The following is a 19,225-nucleotide window of genomic DNA, read 5'->3' as shown; positions in this document are numbered from 1 at the left end:
GGCTTCATTCTGCTCCCCATCCCTGTTATCCAGTGCAGGGGGCTGGGCACTCAGAGAACAACTGCTCTTACTGTTAAAGGCTGAGGCAAAGGCAGCATTCAGTATCTCAGCCTTTTCCCCATCCTTGGTCACTGTATTTCTCCCCGCATCCAGTAGAGGATGGAGATCCTCCTTAGGCTTCCATTTGCTGTTAATGTATTTATAGAAATATTTTTTATTGTCTTTTATGGCAGTAGTCAGATTAAGTTCTAGCTGCACTTTGGGCCCTCTAATTTTTCCTAGCAGAATGTCATTACATCCTTGTAGTCCTCCTGTATTGTCTGCTCCTTCTTCCAAAGGCCATAAATTCCCTCTTTTACTTGAGTTTCAGCCAAAGCTCTCTGTTCAGCCAGGCCGCATCCTATGATGAGTTTGGGAATTTGTCTTGATGCACAAGAGATGTTTGGTGTTTATTAGAGCACAGGGCAACTTCTTCCCTTCACAGAGTTTTAACAAGGTAAGAGTTGTGTGTGAAATTTTTTTGTTACAGCACATGGGGTTTTTTTGTTTGTTTCTAACTAGCCTATTTCATGGAAAGAATTTGCCAACATCCACCCTTTTGTGCCCCTGGATCAAGCTCAAGGGTATCAGCAGCTTTTCAAGGATTTAGAGAAGGACCTATGTGAGATTACTGGCTATGACAAAATCTCCTTCCAACCAAACAGGTAGGAAATTTTTTCTACACAATGATTTCAAAAACTTACCTCTAAAGAAAATGCACAAGCAAAAATACAAGTTTGTCAAGTTATGTTTGACAAAGAGAAGCCTTGAATGCAAGTTTATGATAACAGTAATTGTTTTTTTTCAAAAGTGCAGAACCTTATTTTGTTTTTCCTCTTCTAAAAGTTTAATGATTTGGTCTTTTCTGTTCTTTCAGTCTTTTTTCCCCATGTGTTCCACTCTGTGAAGGCTGATTTCTTTTCTATTGCTTGCTTAAAACGTTGATGTTACTGATACCATCCTATGAGCTAAAATTAAAGATTTGAAATAGGAATAAGCTGTATGAGCTGGTAATTATATAGTTGTTGAAATTGGTATTTGATGTATTAAGTAATTCTAGATTTGACTGAAGAATGTCTAGGATCTGCATGCTCACTGACATAAATAAAGCAGATCTGAGTGAGTACTGTTGCAGCCTGTTTTATGATACAACAGGAGCAGCAAGAACTTGCTTTACACTTAGGATGTCACTGGAGGACTTCTTATGATTCACTGTGTACACTTCACTAAACATTTCAGTATTAGTTTGCCTTTCTGTAGTCAAGCATTTAGTTCACTGCTAGATGGAGAAATAGGGATCAACTCAGTCACCCAAAGGATTTAACATCATAGTGTAAGCACATAAAATGGCATGTTTGTCATCTACTGTTTGCAAAAGAGGCAAGAGCTGTTAATTAATGCTTGTCCATTTTGTAATTTTGTCATTGGGATGTGCCTCTTTTTATTTGCTGACACTTGCCTAAAGCCATTGAGAAGGATTAGTGCTGGGGCTGGACAATTTTGAAGTTTCAGTAGAGAAATCTGGCACTTTCTGTTTTGTGTGCTTGTGTAACAGGGTTTGTGTTCCTCTTGCAGTGGAGCCCAAGGAGAATATGCAGGTTTGGCTGCCATCAAAGCTTATTTAAATGCAAAAGGTGAACGTCATAGAACTGTAAGTGTCAACACTCATGTGGGGAAGAGCTTTGGGTGGGAAGTGGGGAAAGGAGAGTTGATTCAGTGGCTAGGGCCCACCTAGAGAGAAACCTAGGTTACATATCCTCATCTGTCACAAGTTTTCAGTATTCCCTGCTTCTCTGGTGGTTCCTGGGTACAGTCTTAGAAGCCTTTCTTTACAAACAATGGGAATGAGGAAAGGAGACTTACTTAAAGTGCGAGTGCTGGGTACTGTGCCCGGTCTGGCTGGGGTGGAGTTAATTAACTTTATTCATAGCAGCCCATATGGTGCTGTGCTTTGGATTTGTGACTAAAGCAGTGTGGGTTACAGAGGAATGCCTTGGCTGTTGAATAGTGCTTGCACAGTGTCAGGGCTTTGTCTTTCCCACTCTGCACTGCCTCACCCACCATCCCCCTCACAGGACAATAGGCTAGGGGCAGGCGAGAAGCTGGGAGAGACACAGACAGAAGAGGTAACCCAAACTGACCAAAGGGATGTTACATGCTGCATAACGGCATGCTCAGCAATAAAAGGTCAGGGCAAGGAGGGCGAAACAGGATAGGTCATGGTTATGGCATTTTTCTTCCCAAGCAACCATCCTGCCTTCCAGGGAGTGCCTGGCCATGGGAAGTAATGAATAAATTCCTCTTCTTGCTTTTCTTGCACACATGGCTTTTGTATTCCCTGTTAAACTGTCATTCTTTAAATTCTTGAGTTTTCTTACCTTACTTCTATTTTCTCTTTACCCCATGTGAGACAGGAATAAGTGAGCAGCTGTGTGAGTGTTTGGCCATTGGCTGGGGCAGCCTGTCATGGTCCTTTTTTGGCATGCAGCGTGGGGCTTGAGGTAATGACAGTTTTGAACTAAGCATGTTAATTTGTTAACTGGCACGCCCCTGTGTGGGTCACAGAGCTTGCTTGCTTTACTGTGTATTAGGCTTTAGGGCTTCTTAATGGCTGCTTTTGGCCTTTGCTGTTTGCTGTGCTGCTTTTCAATGTATTTCTCTGTGCTTGGGAGCATTCTGATAAAAGCATTGGCCTTATGCCTGGACTGGCATACAGCCCTGGCTGTGATGCTGTTCCTGTGCTGCGTGAGCTGCCTTGTGGAGAGAACCAGCAGTTACACCTCCCTCTTTAGAGCTGGTCTTGTCCAGCTCTGTTGCATGGACTCCTGAGTTTTTTATGCTCCATACATAATGTATTTGATGGTACTGTCTAACATTGTTGGCTTCTTGCTGGGTGTGTGGAACCTGGTTTGGTCTTGGCCTAAGAGCAAACAATTTGTTGTTGAGATGACAGAGAGATGTGCTGGGACGTGGCTGATCGCTGGGAGACGGGGTGTGTCACAGGGTTTGGGCAGGTGTCTAAGGCTGTTATCAGCTCCTATAACCTGGGATTTTACACCTGAACAGGCATGTAATCCCATTGGATTTGCACACTATTTGATGGAAAGGTGCCTTGCCTACCCTAATGAGATCTAGCAGGTCCTAGCACTTTTTTGGGGTTTGGCCTGTGCCTGGGGGGCCTCTCTCTAGTACCATCACAGCAGCAGGGGGAAAGTGAGCCTCTGCCTTTAAGGACACAATAGTTGAGACACGGACCCAAATCACAGCCACGGTGATTGCCCCAGTAGTGAAAAGGAAGTACTGGTAGTGAAAGTCATCAGGGGAACTGTTTCATTAATTAGTAAAGGAGGATGAAGAAGAGTCTGATCAGAAAGACAGTCCTTTGGCAAGGAAATGTAAGAAAGAAGTGATAGAAGTCACCCAAGAGGCAGAAACCACCCCATCCCTAATCCTGAACAAGATCCAAGATTGGCAGAAAAATTATGTTGGCCAACCAGGCAAGCATATTACTGCTGTGTTGCTCAAATGCTAGGATGCTGCATGGGATAGTCAGGAATTGAGGGTCGGGAAGCCCAGCAGCTGGGATTTATCACGAGGGACCAGGGATCAACGAAGAAATCAGAAGACAGCTGACAATCTGCAGCCTCTGGAGATGGTTCCTGTCGAGTGTGAGGTGTCTCAAGGGTGATCATGCCAATTACTGAGGGAATTGAACCCCTGCTGAAGAAGGTGTTCAGTATCTAAGATAATTAGCAGTGATGGTGATCTGCAGTGACCTGGATAACAATCAGATCTCCACAGATCTGCAGGACATGCAGTACACATGGACCATGTAGAGGAGGTCTGTCAAAAATGTATCAGTATCATATGCCCATGCACTGGTGATGATGGACTGGCCATACCTTGAGATACCAACTGTGGAGAGACTGTCTCGCATTGCCAAGGTGTTTCAGAAAGAATCCTATCGCCACAGGGAGTATCTTGGCTGTCAGGGGTGCCCTGTGGAGTCAGCCTACCCCCTGCCAGAGGAGAAGGTTGCCACAGGTGCACACCACATGGCACCCTCTGTTTCTTCTTTCCTGGCTGGGATAGGACACAAGGAAGAGGGATGATGCACTAGCCTCCAAGCTAGAAGCCCATGTACCTGAACTACAGGGGAAGACAGCTGCTAAGAAGGGACCGACCAAGAAGGCTGCCCACACTAGTTGCTGCCAAGACAGTGGAAAGCAACTATAAGTCCATCAGACACAGAATAAGGTCTGAAAATGCCTCTCATCCTGAGTTGGGTGAAGGGACTCCTGATCTGACACCACAGAGTCACAAAGCAAATACTAAAATCAGGAGTAACAGGTCCCTCCCTCTGGCTAAGTGGAGGAAATGGATGACAGAGATTAATGAACTGTATGGATTTGATGGCCTGGCATGTTGGATCTATGGGGGTATAAGGCTTTGGTGGATAGTGGTACACAGTGTACTATAATGCCATTGGGTGGGATGGGGCAGGACCCATCTGGATTTGTGGAGTGTCAGGTGGATGCCAACAGTTGTGTGTGCTAGATGCTGAGACGAGTGTAACAGGTAACAAATGGGAGAAGCATCCTATGGTGGTGGCCCAGAGTCTCCATGTATCCTTGGCATAGACTGCCTCCGAGGAGGGTATTTGAAAAACCTAGGAAGGTACTGATGGGCCTTTGCTGTAGCCATACTGGATGGAAAGATTAAGTGACTGTCTGCCTTGCCTGGCCTCTGCATTGTAGGGTTGCTGCATGAAAACAGCAGGTGCTGATTACTACCATGATGGGGCACTAGTGGCAGGGTTGCACCAGTTCAGACTCCCTGGTGACCCTCTGTAAGTTGATTCATCTATTGGAGAGCCAAAGAATGATAAGCAAGACTTAACCCTTCAATAGTCCCATAAGATCAGTGCAGAAGTCTGACAGAGGGTGGAAGTTAACAGTGGGCTGTCATGGCCTGAATGAAGGGGTACCTCCAGTGAGTGCTGCTGTGTGGGACAAGCTAGAACTCCAGCATGAACGGGAGTCACAGGCAGCCAAGCAGTCAATTGATATTGTCAATTCTTTATCCCTTTGGCAGCAGAGTGCAGACCATGGTTTGCTTTTATATGGAGAGGTGTCCAATACACCTGGAACCAACAACACCAGTGCTGGAAGGCACAGCCTCACCTGCCTTGTCAGTCTTTGACTGGAACAGGGTGAAGCCCCTGAACACCTGCAGTGCAGGGATGGTGCAACACAGCAGAGAAGGTGTTTGTGAATAATCCAGGTCATTCAGAAAGCTGGTGTTGCCACAAAACCAAAGCACGGTCAGAGCATCTGCAGGAGAGATCCAGTCCTTGGGACTAAAAGCCAAGCTGGACATTGTCACACACCTCCGGCTGCAATCATTAAGGTGGTAACTATGTCCCCACCAGCTGACAAGAAAGGAACACAGGCTTGACTAAGCATTGTGGATTACTGGAGAATGGATGTGCATGCCAGGTTACAATCAGCTTGTGAGCCCTCCCTACTGAGTGATTCTAAAGAAGAACCATTTTGAGTGGGCCCCTGAATACCAACAGGTCTTTGAACAGGTCAAAATGGGGATAGTTTGTGTGGTAGCCCTTGGGCCCATCCAGATGGGACCACCTATAAGAAACCTGCTGTATGCTGCAGCTGGGGAGCACAGCCTCAGCTGGAGCCTCTGACAGAAAACACCTGGAGAAATACAAGGTCAGCCTTTAGGGTTTTTGAGCTGGGGGTATTGAAGATCTGTCTGAAAAAGAGATACTAGCAGTGTATGAGAGAGGGCAAGTTGTTTCAGAAGTTGTTGGTGCAGAAGCAGAGCTCCTCTTGGCACCACCATTGCCTGTGCTGTTCTGGATCTTCAAAGGACACTGCTTAGAGTAAGTGGGTAACATTAGCCATACAACAGGCTTGCGTGGGGAACCCCAACCACCTAGGAATCCTAGAAGAGATCGTGGACTCATCAAAGGGTGTAAATTTCAAAGCCTTGCTCATGGAGGTGACCCATGTGCAAGAGTTGCTACCCTACAATGTGTTACCAGAAGGTGAAAAGCAGTATGGTCTGTTTTCCAGTGGATGCTGTTGTGTTGTAGGAAACCACTGGAAGTGGAAGGCTACTGTGTAGAAAACTACACCACATGTTGTCAAAGCTGTCAAACGAAAAGGCAAGTTGAGCCAGTTTGCAGAATTTGGCTCTAGAGATAGCTGGACGAGAAAAGCAGCCAGTATTGTGTGTCAGTACTGACTCCTGGATGGTGGAAAATGCCCTGTGAGAGTGGCCGCATCACTGGAAACAGACCAACTGGCTGTGCAGAGGTAGACTCCTTCTGGCAAGATATTGATGCCTGGGTAGGAGGCATTACTGTAAAAGTGCATGTCATACATATGCTCACAAGCCCAAGGACAGCACCACTGAACACCAAAACAACAGGCAGGTAGACCAGGCTGCCAGAATTGAAGAGACTCCGGTAGACCTGGACTAGGAACTTAAGGGTGAGTTACTCATAGCTCAGTGAGCCCATGAAGCATCAGGATGTTTAGGGACAAAAGGCTGGATTAGGCTCATGATCGAGGGATGAACCTAACCACTAAAGCTATCCCACAGGCAACTCAGGAATGTGAAACAGTGATTTGGATCCTAAGTAAGGTGGGTCTCGGCCCAGATGTCCATGCCTCAAAAGAAAATGAACAATGACATTTATTTTTGCTTTTTAAGGCTGGTATGACACACCCTCTCCAAGGGAACAGCAACAGATTATCTAAAACTTACACTGCTTGTAACATGAGTTGGTTCCCAGTATAGCCACTCCTGACAGAAGAAGCAGACAAGCCTCTTGTATACCTCGGTAACTACTCACAGAAGTCTGTAGGTTCATCCCGTTCTTGTCCAATCAAACTGTTTCAAATAAATTTCTGTAGGATATGTGGAGGTAACCTTGCTTCACAAGGGCCACAAAAACTCTAGATGAATAATGCAAATCCAGTTTGATTAACTGAGGATCATCTCAGTCGGTGACACTAGAGTTTGAAGCCTTGATTTGTATACACTTCTATATCAACTTCCTGAAAATCTGACCTTAAGGAATCGCTTCTCAGCTACACCGTTGTAACCTGACAAAATTGAGTTCTTGTAAACCTGAGAGGTGATATAACTGTAGTTAACACCAAAGAGGAATCAGCTCTTAGTGGCACACTATTTTAAGTAAAATTTTGAATTCCAGTTTTCTTTTGAAGAGAATTCTTTATTTGCATTCAATGCCAGGCAGTTATAGCTGAAAAATCTGGATGTGTTCTGAATAATCTGTGGTGCCTGGCAGGAAGGCTGCATTATTTGGAAGTGTTAGGTATGAGTTTAACTGGAAGTGAAATAGGTTGAAATACGTAAATGTGAGAAGTTAGTGGTAAAAGTTTCATTTTGGAGAGATGCTTGTGATAGAAGAACAGCCAGATTACCCCAGACCAAATGTCTGTCAGTCCCAGCATCTAGTCTTAGAGTGGTCAATAGCCAACTGGTAGACTCCTCTTGCAATGAGGAGCAGAAGGACAAACCAGGTATACAATGATACCCAGCACACAGCCCCAGCACCTGCACATCTTTAGTGTGGGAACTTTCTATTTTAAGTGAATCCTAAGGTACTGCTTGTACATTTTTTTAAAAATTAAATCTGATCCCTTTATCTTTTATGAGGGAAATTCTGATATTTACAGTATCTTGGAGAAAACATTCTGCAGTTTCATCACCCATTATCATATAATCATATTTCCTCATAAGATATGCTTTCTCTTATTTTTTGGAACTTGACTGAACTTGACTGCTTACAGTTTCATCTAATACTCTCACTCTTAAAAGATAATGAGCAGTTCTTCCCTGTTCACAGCTGGCATACTGTGTTAATTCTGAGGGGTTTGTTTTATCCTTGTCCATCCTCATTCTGTTTCCCTAGTTGGATTCTAGTTATTTATCCATCTTTCTCAAAAAAGCCATCTCATCGCTATCCTCAGAGCTTCTGTGTTCCTTTTTTTTGGTTTACTTTCTAGTTTTTAATGCAGTTGCATTTTTTCTTCCCCCTGCAACACTGCAAGATCTTTTGAAAGATGATCGGTTCAAAACTGTGGTCCTAGATGTGTACCATTAAGATCTGTTTCCTTGTGTAGTGTTCTAGATGTCTGGCTGCAGGACACTGTGTTTTGAATATTACTTTTCTGAACTATACAATCAGTTCCCTTAGTGACCTGGGTGATTTTTGATTAGCAGAATATTTGGCATTTCACTGTATATTTCCATTTTAAACCAACTATAAATAAGGGAAAATGTTAAGGAACTAGCACAGATACTTAAAATGTTCTATTACGATGACCTTTTTCTGCAGTGAAAACTGACTGTTTATCTTTCAGGTTTTTTTCTTGTATTGTCATGAAATTTTTATCCATGTGAATCTTCCCACTTACCCCACTGGAAATTAGTTTAGGAACATTTTCTGAGACCACATCAAAAACTTCTTGGACATCTTAGATTAGTTAGACCTTCCTTTACACACTCGGACAGCTGGCTTTAAATGGTAGGAAAAAAAGTCCTTAGTGCAGTAGTATCCCTGTCTTTTAAACCTGATTTTATACTGGGCTTTAGAACTCATTTGCCTCCTCAGAAAGGCATGGTCATTGTCCTGACCTCCTGGGAACTGTAACCTCTGTGTGAGGGAGCTACCTGTAATTGCATAGTGAGTGTTGTCTTGTTCTGTCTTTTTTTGTACATCCAAATCATCTCAGGCTATTTGGAATTCAGCCACTCTTTACAATTACAAGCTTTGTTTTGTGAGTAGTTTTACTCAGTGGGAAAGGAAATGAGGTAGAAATCTTATTCCTTGGACAGTTACCTTCTGATTATCCACATATACTTTGCTGTTTCTCTTATCCTATCTAAGATCCTTGGGCTTCTGTGAGTGTCTATGGTCCTTCTATGCTCAGAGATGTCCAGAGGTTAACTAGAAAGAAGAGAGCTTGGGGGTTGCTTGCAGTTACTCACACTTAACAGATATCAGATATTACAGTAAAATCACAATAATCTTGGGGGAAAAAAAGAGAATAAGAAAGACCACAAAATGTTGACATTTCAACTAAAGTGATGTTTTTCTCTTGGGCTGGAGAAAGTGGATCAACTTGTAAATGATGCTTCTTCCAGTTGATCTCATTTGCATTTGGTGCTCTCTTGTGGAAAAAAAGTACTGGCATTAACTGACAGCTCATATCTGTCCACTTTTTTGCCTAGCTGATAAAGTCCATACCCAACAGCTGCAGATGCAGCCCCAAAGGGCTGCATGGCAAGCTAGACTCCCTTTACATTTCTGCTGTGCAGCTACAATGGCTACAGATGTGCTGCAGAGCTTCCCAGCACTGGGGTGGGATGTCCGTGTTTCCTTTCAGCGCAGCTGTACGCTACAACATGGACAGTTCTACTGAAAGAGGAGCAAATATCCAGGTGCTGAGACAGATAGGTCTGTTCCTTGGAATAGCTTTTAAAGTAATCAACATTTTTTCTCACCATCTCTATGGAACATGAAGTAGAGACCATTGTACAGTTTTCCATGAAAAGAAAATGCCTTGCTGTCAGTTATTTAATGCAGTTAAGTTTGAGGAACTTGCAAAACTTAGTGAAATTAATCCTTCCAAGAGAACTGTAACAGACAAATGTTTCGATATCCTCCTTGAACATAAGCAAGCAATTGTTTTAGAAAAGGTATAGATGCTGCCTTTAGAAGGGGTGGAGTTCCTAGCAAATATCTGGAAGTAGCCTATGCTCCATTTCCTAACTAGCAGTAGCAAGAACCTACATTTAAGTAAAATCACTTCTCTTTTTTTTTTTTTTTTTATGAACTGCATAAAGCATTTAAGTAGCCATCTGAAACTTCCTATCTAGAGCAAAAATATTTGAGTCTAAATTTTAGTTTTGAACAGAATACAGAAGAAAATGCTGAGGATGAGGCAGAAAGTTGAAATTTGATAGGTTTTCCTTTCAAGTCATTGTACATATGGAGACTGATTACTGTAAAAAAAAAAAAATCCTTAAAAAAAAGAGGATGAAAGGGTTTTAAATGTGAGCATCTGAGATAATATTTTGGAACTACAGTCTTAAATATGACTTCTGCAGCAAAGATAGTTTTTTTACCCAAGATTTTTTAACAAGTTATAGTTTACCCCTTCCTTCTTTTTCCCTTCTCAGGTTTGCCTTATTCCTAAATCTGCTCATGGTACAAATCCAGCAAGTGCACAAATGGCAGGGATGAAGATTCAGCCAATTGAAGTGGATAAAAATGGGAGCATTGACATCCCTCATTTAAAAGCAATGGTAAGTATTTAATCTTTTATTTTTGAGGCAGGAACACTGCTTCTTCTCTACAGGTAATAGTGTTGGCAGCTGAATCAGATTTTTCTTTGAGAGAAAACAGGGCAATAATAGTGAATACATACTTGAAAAGGCTGGGAAATTATTTCCCTTTTTGTGCTCAGACATTAGTCACGTGACAGTTGTGAGATTTCCTTTAGTTTGAGGATCTTTGGTGTACGAGTGGGTTTAGAGGGTCTTTCAATACAGCAGGCTCTTTTCAGCAGACCCTTTTGGTCTACCTCTAGTATTTAAAATGAATGAAGCATGTTCATGAGCATGAAGCATTTGAAACTGCACTTAGCCTTTGTTTAGCAAAGCTCAGGCCCATCTCTGCTGGGAAGGGTGTTGCTAGGCAACTTTTTTCACTTTCTTGGTTAGAGTGGCTGCAGGTGAATCTTGGGAATCGAAAGGATTAGCAGAACACATTTCCAAATGCACATATTTGAGCTGGCTTTTATGGTAGTCATGGAACTATTGCTGAAAGTAGGGGGATGGTCATTAGATCACATTTCTTTGAAGGCCAGACATTTCACCTGGCTTGTCTTAAGGTCCCACAGGTTACTGCTATACATACATCTTTTAATACCGTGCCTTCTTCCTAGATGTAAAGTTCTGATTTATTGAGAAAACAGTCTTTCCATAGGCATTGCTGAAGGAAAGAACTGAGTATCTTTTGCTGACTCTAAATTATTACCTGTTGATAGGTTTGCTTCTCACCTGTAAAACACTTGATGATCTTAATTACATATTTTTTTAATAACCTTCTCTTAACAAGCTTTAGGAGCCTCAATGACCCTTTTCTGTCTGTCCGTCCATGCCAACAGGTGGACAAGCACAAAGAGAACTTGGCAGCCATCATGATCACATACCCTTCCACCAATGGTGTGTTTGAAGAGGAGATAGGAGATGTGTGTGACCTGATTCACAAACATGGAGGCCAGGTTTACTTAGATGGAGCAAATATGAATGCCCAGGTACAAAATCTCCTAGGTAGATTGGTTACAACTGGGAGTATATGTTTCCTTGGAATAAAACTAGCACAGCAGTACTCAGTTCAGACCATAACACAAGTTCCTCACAAGGTAGCACAGTGTTTGGGGTAGGAGGTGGGATTTCAAGAACATCAATAAAAATCAAGTGATGAAAATAATTCTCTTTTATCTGCTTTTGCCCTGAAATGTGTTGTAAGATATATGGGTTGTTTACTGAAACTGGCTTGGTCTGGCTAGTCTTTATCAAAGAGAGTCTTTACAGATATGAGTGAGAGTTCCTAGAGTAAAAAATTGTTTGCATCAATCCTTGTTTATGATGTATCATATTAAAGAATAACAGAAAAATGTAACATCTTTTTCTATCAATTTATCTTGAGTGAAGTAATAGGTCTTAAAATGGCATGTAAAGAATATCTTGAGATGGAGTATTCCCTTCACAGGTGGGTCTGTGTCGTCCTGGAGATTACGGCTCTGATGTCTCTCATTTAAACCTTCATAAAACCTTTTGCATTCCCCATGGAGGAGGAGGACCTGGAATGGGACCGATTGGAGTGTAAGTATCTCTTTATTAGCCTTTTCTTTAATTTAAAGAAAAAGAAAATCCCTTAATGAATCTTGGTTGGCAGTTCACTGAAGTAGAGCCACGAATGGGAGAAGGGTACTGTTGTTTGTAAACTTTTGTCCTTCCCCAGAATAGTCATGTGCTGATCTCATGAATGGTAAGCTCGGTTCTTGAGTATTCCCAAACCCGGCCCTTTAGTGTGTATGGTAGACCTCGCTCAGCAGTCTGTTTTCTGAGAAAATGAAGAGGTGATTTGTGGACTTTGAGGGCTGATACTGTACATGGTCTAGAACACAGAAGTGGTACGTGGACTGTATGAATCTATCCTGTAGGGCAATCATATTCCTTTGAAAGAAAATAATCTTTAAAATAAATAATTTTGATTTGGGTAGCTGCATGAGTATTTTGTGATATGTTGAAAACTGAGTGCCATCTTCCATTGTCACCTGTTATGCTAATAAACTTTCTGTTGAAGAATACAAGAAGTCTGCTTCCTGGAGAACTGTGTTTGAAGGGAAGGTGAAGAGAAGCTACTGCTAAAACTGTCCAGAAATGGTAACAGAGGAGCACACACTGAAGTTCTAAAATTAATGTTTTTGTTTTAGGAAGAAACATTTGGCTCCCTACTTGCCCACTCACCCTGTCATCAAAATACAGCTGGAGAAGGATGCATGTTCTTTGGGTACTGTCAGTGCTGCACCTTGGGGTTCCAGTGCTATATTGCCCATTTCCTGGGTTTATATCAAGGTGCGTAGACTGTTCATAAGGAGTGTCAGCTGAGGATCTGTTTCTGTTTCAGCAAGTCTGAGGACCACTGGGACCACATGAAGAAGTTTAAGAGCAGCTCCTTGTAAGGTGTTTGGACAGACTGAAATGCATATGGCTACGGCATGCTCATAGGTTACTTGGATCCTTTGAAGCTCCTTATTTTCCAGTAGGACAGTGGAACAGCCTACTGCCATCCGTTGCAGGAGGAAGGTGTGGCAGGACAGCTGCTGCACCTCTGCAGCCTGCTTGGTTCTTCTGTCTCTTGTCTGCAATAATTCTTGAGACAGGTGGACACAAGGCAGAAAGCTGCAGTCGTGCTTGCCCCCCCTCCACTGGCTCTGCCATGAAAGTTTTCATGTTTAAAAGCTTCTTTGCAGTTAGTGTTCTTCTGAGAATATTTTTTTGTTGTAGCTGCATTTATTTGTATGATTGTGTTGTTATACCTGACCTGTGTGTAACATTTAACTTTCCTAAATCTGTTTAATAAGAACTTGTATTCCATGGGATGTTACTGAATTTGAAAACTGAAGTTTGTTTTGGCTTTGGATATAAGACAGCTTGAGCATGATGTATATAAATTTTTAATGCCTTGCAATGTAGTGATAAGCCTGCAAATATTTGTTTACATATATGGAAGTATTCAGCCAACAGAGATGAGAGTAGATTCAAGTTTGGTTTTAGAAGAGAGAGTGCTGGGACTCTGAGAAACATTTAAAGCTTTCAGTCAGAGGAAGAGTTGGAATGATGAACTTAAGGGCAGCCTTATTTGGAATACCCTGTAGCCAGTTTGATACTCTAACCATGGAAGCTTCTGCACTCAGGGAAGCCAGCTCTTGTGGAATTTGAAACAAACAAATATGAGCTGGTCCAACTTCCATGGTGGCTTTTAAGCTGTGGGTAAAAATCACTTGTGGGTATTACAGAATATTCAAACTGTAGAAAATATTACGAGAAGCTGTTTCTTTGCAGTGCAAAGTACCATCTGTTTACACTGTCCCATTTAAAGGGGCTACCTTGAAGGCTGTTTCACTTTCTCCTTTGCCAACTTAACTTCTAAGTGCAGTGTTAAAAAATTGAACCACAGCTCAATTCTAGCACTGTCCTTTTGCGGTGCTTTAAAAGAGAAAGAAGTGCATCTGTGTTCATTTGGCTCTGGTCATTGTTAATGCACAGTATTATTTCTGACTTTCACACCAGCAAGCAGGGTTTGATCTGCTGGGATAATCTGCACAGACAGTAAAGATAGCTTTTTGGGCAGCAATCTGAATGCACCTTCCCTGGGAGGTAAGGATGGTGACAAGCAATGTGTGCAGACCTTACAAGTGTGATGATGACATTCTTGAGCTCTGCTCACTTTTCTCTTCAGAAGAAAGTCCCTTCAGAATTCTTAGTTTGAGGAAATGTTTGGGTTATTCACTTGCTGACTTGAAGCAAAAACTCTTACACAGTAAGCAGTTTCATAAGGTATGTATATTGATGTTGCTCTCAAGTAAGGGCTTTTCTGTGAGTGTAGTGTGGAAAAGTGTAATAGCAGTGTGACTGCCTTAAAACTAGCCAGGTACAGTAAGGTGCTGTATGTTGTCTGACATGCTTCCCAGTACAAGAACACACTTAGCTTGCTTGGGAGTTGTTTTAGATCTGTTTCTTCATGTTATTCCTCTTTCAGACAATGGGAGCAAAGGGTCTGAAACATGCTTCTGAAGTTGCTATACTAAATGCAAACTACATGGCAAAGAGGCTAGAGAAGCACTACAAAATCCTTTTCAAAGGAGCAAAAGGCAAGTATTGGATGATTTATTTTCTTCTGCAAAACTGGGTTTTTTGCCTAGTGTACAGATTGGGTTGCAATATGGCTCTCTTTTAATGCCATGTGACAGCTGCATCACAAACTTTTCCTGATGTTGTTCATGAGGAGAGAAGTAACCTGCCACACTGCTCCTGTGAGGTACTGCAGTGAAATGGACATACTTGGAAGTAGAAGAAAAAGTGTGTGTTTGTAATTAGATAAAATTATGCCAAAAGACAGAGTACAATGAAAAAGTAGAAAAAGGAGAAGCAATGAAGTTGAGACCTCTGAATTTCCCATAATCAGTGGCACAACAGTTTAAGAACTGGAAGCAATTTTTGGACCTGTACTTTCTCTTGCACTCTTTCTCTAAAAAAAAGAAAACAAACAAACAAACAAAACCACCCCCCCCAAAAAACAAACAAACAAACAAAAAACACAAAAAAACCCACCCCAGATTTATCTCATTTCCACTCCTTATTCTCATTCTCCTTTGTGAGATGGGGGAGAATCCCCTTGACAATGCAAAATTCTTTACCTACATCCTCTCTCCCTTCTGTCCTGCTGTCCCTTGCAGCAGGACAGAATTACTAAGGAAGAGGTGAAAGATCTGTTACAGTAACAATCAGAGAATGCTATTTCAGTTTTTAAAGCTGGGTGGCACCAAAGAACATTTGAGTGCTATATTTGTGCTTGTAAAAATATGTCTGAAATTTAATGGAGTATACCTTGGCTAAACCTGCAGGCTGCATTGTAAGAGAATATGTTGTTTCCTCACAGAAGTGAAGCTGCAAATTTTGAAGGATATAGCAATGAAAATCAACAAGGTTCTCCAGGATCATGGCTATAAATTTAGATAACTTATGTCTTTAACTTCTATATAATACCAAATCTGAGCTTTCCTCCTGCATAACATGAAACTGATTATCTTGTACTTGGCTCATTCAGGATAGCCTAAGACCCAAATAGTGTTGGGCCACTGATAAACCAAATTATTTTTCAGAGTACCTGTAAATTATATATTTTGACCACCCTTTCCTAGCTCTGATTTGGAAAAGAGGCCTTTTCTTAATATGACATGGGACTCAGGGGGCCATCTTCAGTTACTGACATTTCTGTCTCTTATTTGATAATTTCTCAGGTTTGAGGTTTTGCCGAAGTCAGTATTTTTAATTTTTTTTTTCATGTTCTCCATAAAACCAATCAGTAGACTGCTTGGTAGATTGCATTATTTTGCTAATAAGTAATTGTAGTATATGCTTCTTTTTTCACAGGTTATGTAGCCCATGAATTCATTCTGGATACAAGACCTTTCAAAAAAACTGCTAACATTGAAGCTGTAGATCTTGCTAAGAGACTTCAGGATTATGGTAAAGTCAAATGTTTCTTCTTAAAAAAAAACAGCCTGAGTGAGAATTTCCTAATTGTCTTCTAAATGGAGACAGAAGCATTCTAATCATGTGTTTATGGATGGTGAATCTGTCATGATCATTTCAGGTCTCCTCATGCACATTAAGGGTGTAGAGAGACATCTGCATCAAGTTGTAGTAGCTGCTTAGAAGTCTGATGCTACCTCCCCACTTTTGTAAACTGCCCCTTCAAATTTGTGGTTACATTGCTCTTAAGCATGGGAGCAAGTGGGTTGGAGACAAGAGCTTAAAAAGATATAAAAAAAAAAAAAAGAAAATGTAAAGAAAAGGAGGACAAGAAAAATACTTTTGAAGTAGGATAATAGGATTTGAACACTTCCATCCTGACACAGTTTATGCAGTTTTGTACACGTGCTCTGAAGAATCTGATTGTGGCTACTCTTTGGCTGCCAGACAAGATGACCCATTGAACTGTTTGAACCTGTGCAACTGTGGTTCTAACAGATATGCATAAAAGCTGTTAAAACCTTAACCAGTAATGCCTTGTCAGTGAACTAGTCCAAGAACCCCCACTCTTTCTGTTATTTCTAAGTGGAAGATGGCTGCTATGGCCTTAAACAGCATGGACCACTTTAAATAGACTTTTCAGTAGGTATGGAGGCGAGTTACACGGCTAGGTTTAGTAAAGTTCCATCCTGTGCAGCCAAATGAGAAGTGTCGTGAGGCTGTAATAAGTGGTACTGCAGGAAGGGAGTCATGAGATCACCTTTTCTTTTTGCCTTGCTTCTCAGTGCAGAAATCTACACCCATCTCAATTTGCCACTCAGCAGGTAAAGTGACAAAACACTTCTACAGAAATAACCTGGGAGAGAAGCAATATGCTTTGGGCTGAACAGTAACAAAGCAGAAAGAGCAGGTTTTAAGAGCATTTCATTGTATCAGTATGTAATTTATTGCAAGAAATACAATGGCATTACTTTCCAGTGTCAAAAACTAAGATACTGGCAACACTACCAATGAGTTTAGTCCTGTGCAGATTGTAGAAAGGGCTGAATTTGAGAATCGGTTGACAGCTAATGCATATATGTTAACTCTTGACCTGTTGTCAGTAACCGATTTCTTCTCTATCAGGTTTTCATGCTCCCACCATGTCCTGGCCAGTGGCAGGGACGCTTATGATCGAACCAACAGAGTCTGAAGACAAGGCAGAGCTGGACAGATTTTGTGATGCAATGATCAGTATTAGGCAGGAAATTGCTGATATAGAAGAGGGCAGAATGGACCCCCAAATTAATCCACTAAAGGTAAGATGGCATGTAGAGCAAGTTACCAGCATCAGTTTAACTGTTGAGACTACATGAGACCGCTTCCTGGTCTTTCAGTACTCTTGAACTATGTGTAACACTGAACACATAAAATTCTTGAAATTTGACATTTTTAGAAATCTAAAGCTTTTTGCATTTTGACTTTTTCAAGTCAGAAGTTTGGCCTTTGCTGAAAGACTAGAGAAAGTTACTTATGTAAGCACATGATCTACAATTTTCCAGGCAATCTCAAATTAATGGAGAGATACGTCTTTATCTAGTTCAAGAAGAGAATTGGAACGACCTTAAAACTAACAGTAAAACCAAAAGTATTATTTTAGCCACTGTGGCACAGAATTGCTGTAGGTTCAAGTTCTGTTCAACTCTTTCAATGCTGTACAGCATTTTTAAATACTGAGGAGATTTAGTGAAAAGTTGGAAGCGTATTCACACCTTGGGTAGCATGTTCAGGTAAACTGAAAAAAAATCCAGATACTGACTTGCTTCCTCCTTTAAGTCTGCATTTTTTTTCTCCCAAAGAAATGGTATTCTCAAGAGACTCTCTGGACAGTAACTATTTATATTTTGTAATGTGAACTTGAAGGAGGGTTAGTACTGATAGGTTCAGCTGAATTCAGTAATTCCATGTTCTAAACATGTAGTTTTGCTTGTAGATGTCACCACATACTCTGAACTGTGTCACTTCTTCCAAGTGGGATCGTCCTTATTCGAGAGAAGTGGCAGCATTCCCACTGGTGAGTAAATAATGGGATCCTAACAGTGTAGTAATCCCTAAATGTGCTTTTTTTTGCACCACACAAAGTTGTTTCTACAGTCTTAATGGCTAAATGTAACTTTTCTCACTTGTAACTGAATTGCCTGTATTTCATTGCTACGTAGTATTTCAAAGAGGAAGAATTTAACTGCACCTGTGAAGTTTGGCACCTTCTTTTATAGATTACATTATAACTATATTGAACAGCACAGGCCTCGGTAGACTCCTCCACTTTTCCCTGGTCCCTGTCTGTAAGCCAGTTATTCAAAGGGTCAGTTTACTTTTACGCCATGACAACTGTTTCTTTGCAACCATGTCCTCTACCAAATACTTGTACTGCTTCAAAATGTAAACTTTTTTTGACTGCCAACTCTTCTTATACACGCTTGTTAACATTCAGTGACTGCAAATAGATTTAAAGTATGACTTCCATTCAAAAAAAAATCCACTTTTCCAGCATTTGCCATCCTTAAAACTTCCAATGTCTATTACAATTGTATGGATTTGCTTGGCAGAAAAATTAAAATTGTTTTTTTCTTCTGTACTTAGCCATTTGTGAAGCCTGAAAGCAAGTTTTGGCCCACAATTGCTCGCATTGATGACATATATGGAGATCAACATCTGGTTTGTACCTGCCCACCAATGGAAGCCTATGAATCTCCCTTCTCTGAACAGAAGAGAGCATCTTCATAAGACTGCTTCCAGCTGCCTGGATTTCTGAGTCCATCAGGATGGCCTTTTCCTCCCAGACTTGATAGGGGATTTATATACTGTGTATATCCTGGATAATCACCACGTTTGTTAATTGAATCACTGCTTAGTTGAAATGTAAATACAATCAATATGTTAGGTGTAAACAAAACGTGATAGTTTCACAGCAGTTGATGTTGAAGTTGCCTTGATTGAGCATTTTGTCTGTTTTGTTCTAAAGTTTTAACAATTAACACCTAATCTGCAAAGTGTCCTGGAAGATACAGTTAAAAAAAGTAGAGGAGAAGCAGATGCATAAGGCAATAGTAATGAATATTAACTGCAGGAGTAATTTTTTTTATATTGTGTAAAAAAAGATGAAGTAGATAGTTTCATTTACTTCATGTATTACCACTAGCACTGATAGTGGTAATTTTCATACTAGGTTTTTCACATACCAATGTTAGTACTCTAATAAACTTAGTCAGAATTCTATGTGTTGTCATGTTCTGAATTTTAACTTTTCAGCTGGATT

General features: G+C 41.1%; 1 protein-coding gene across 1 annotated transcript; it reads left to right on the top strand.

Moving 5' to 3' along the window:
- Positions 1-561: 561 nt before the first annotated feature.
- Positions 562-19,190, top strand: LOC103778606 (glycine dehydrogenase (decarboxylating), mitochondrial; the record flags this gene model as incomplete). The annotated part of the gene is made up of 11 exons (XM_008946202.1): positions 562-704; positions 1,615-1,690; positions 10,279-10,404; positions 11,268-11,417; positions 11,876-11,988; positions 12,603-12,744; positions 14,432-14,543; positions 15,826-15,921; positions 17,053-17,225; positions 17,900-17,980; positions 18,550-19,190. Coding segments are annotated over 11 exons (1,356 nt in total), but the record flags the coding sequence as incomplete, so codon positions are not given.
- Positions 19,191-19,225: the final 35 nt, after the last annotated feature.

The sequence above is a fragment of the Merops nubicus genome, unplaced genomic scaffold, assembly GCF_000691845.1.
Source record: "Merops nubicus isolate BGI_N331 unplaced genomic scaffold, ASM69184v1 scaffold39888, whole genome shotgun sequence".
Lineage (NCBI taxonomy): Eukaryota > Metazoa > Chordata > Aves > Coraciiformes > Meropidae > Merops > Merops nubicus.
This window is presented reverse-complemented; position numbering and strand designations above follow the sequence as displayed.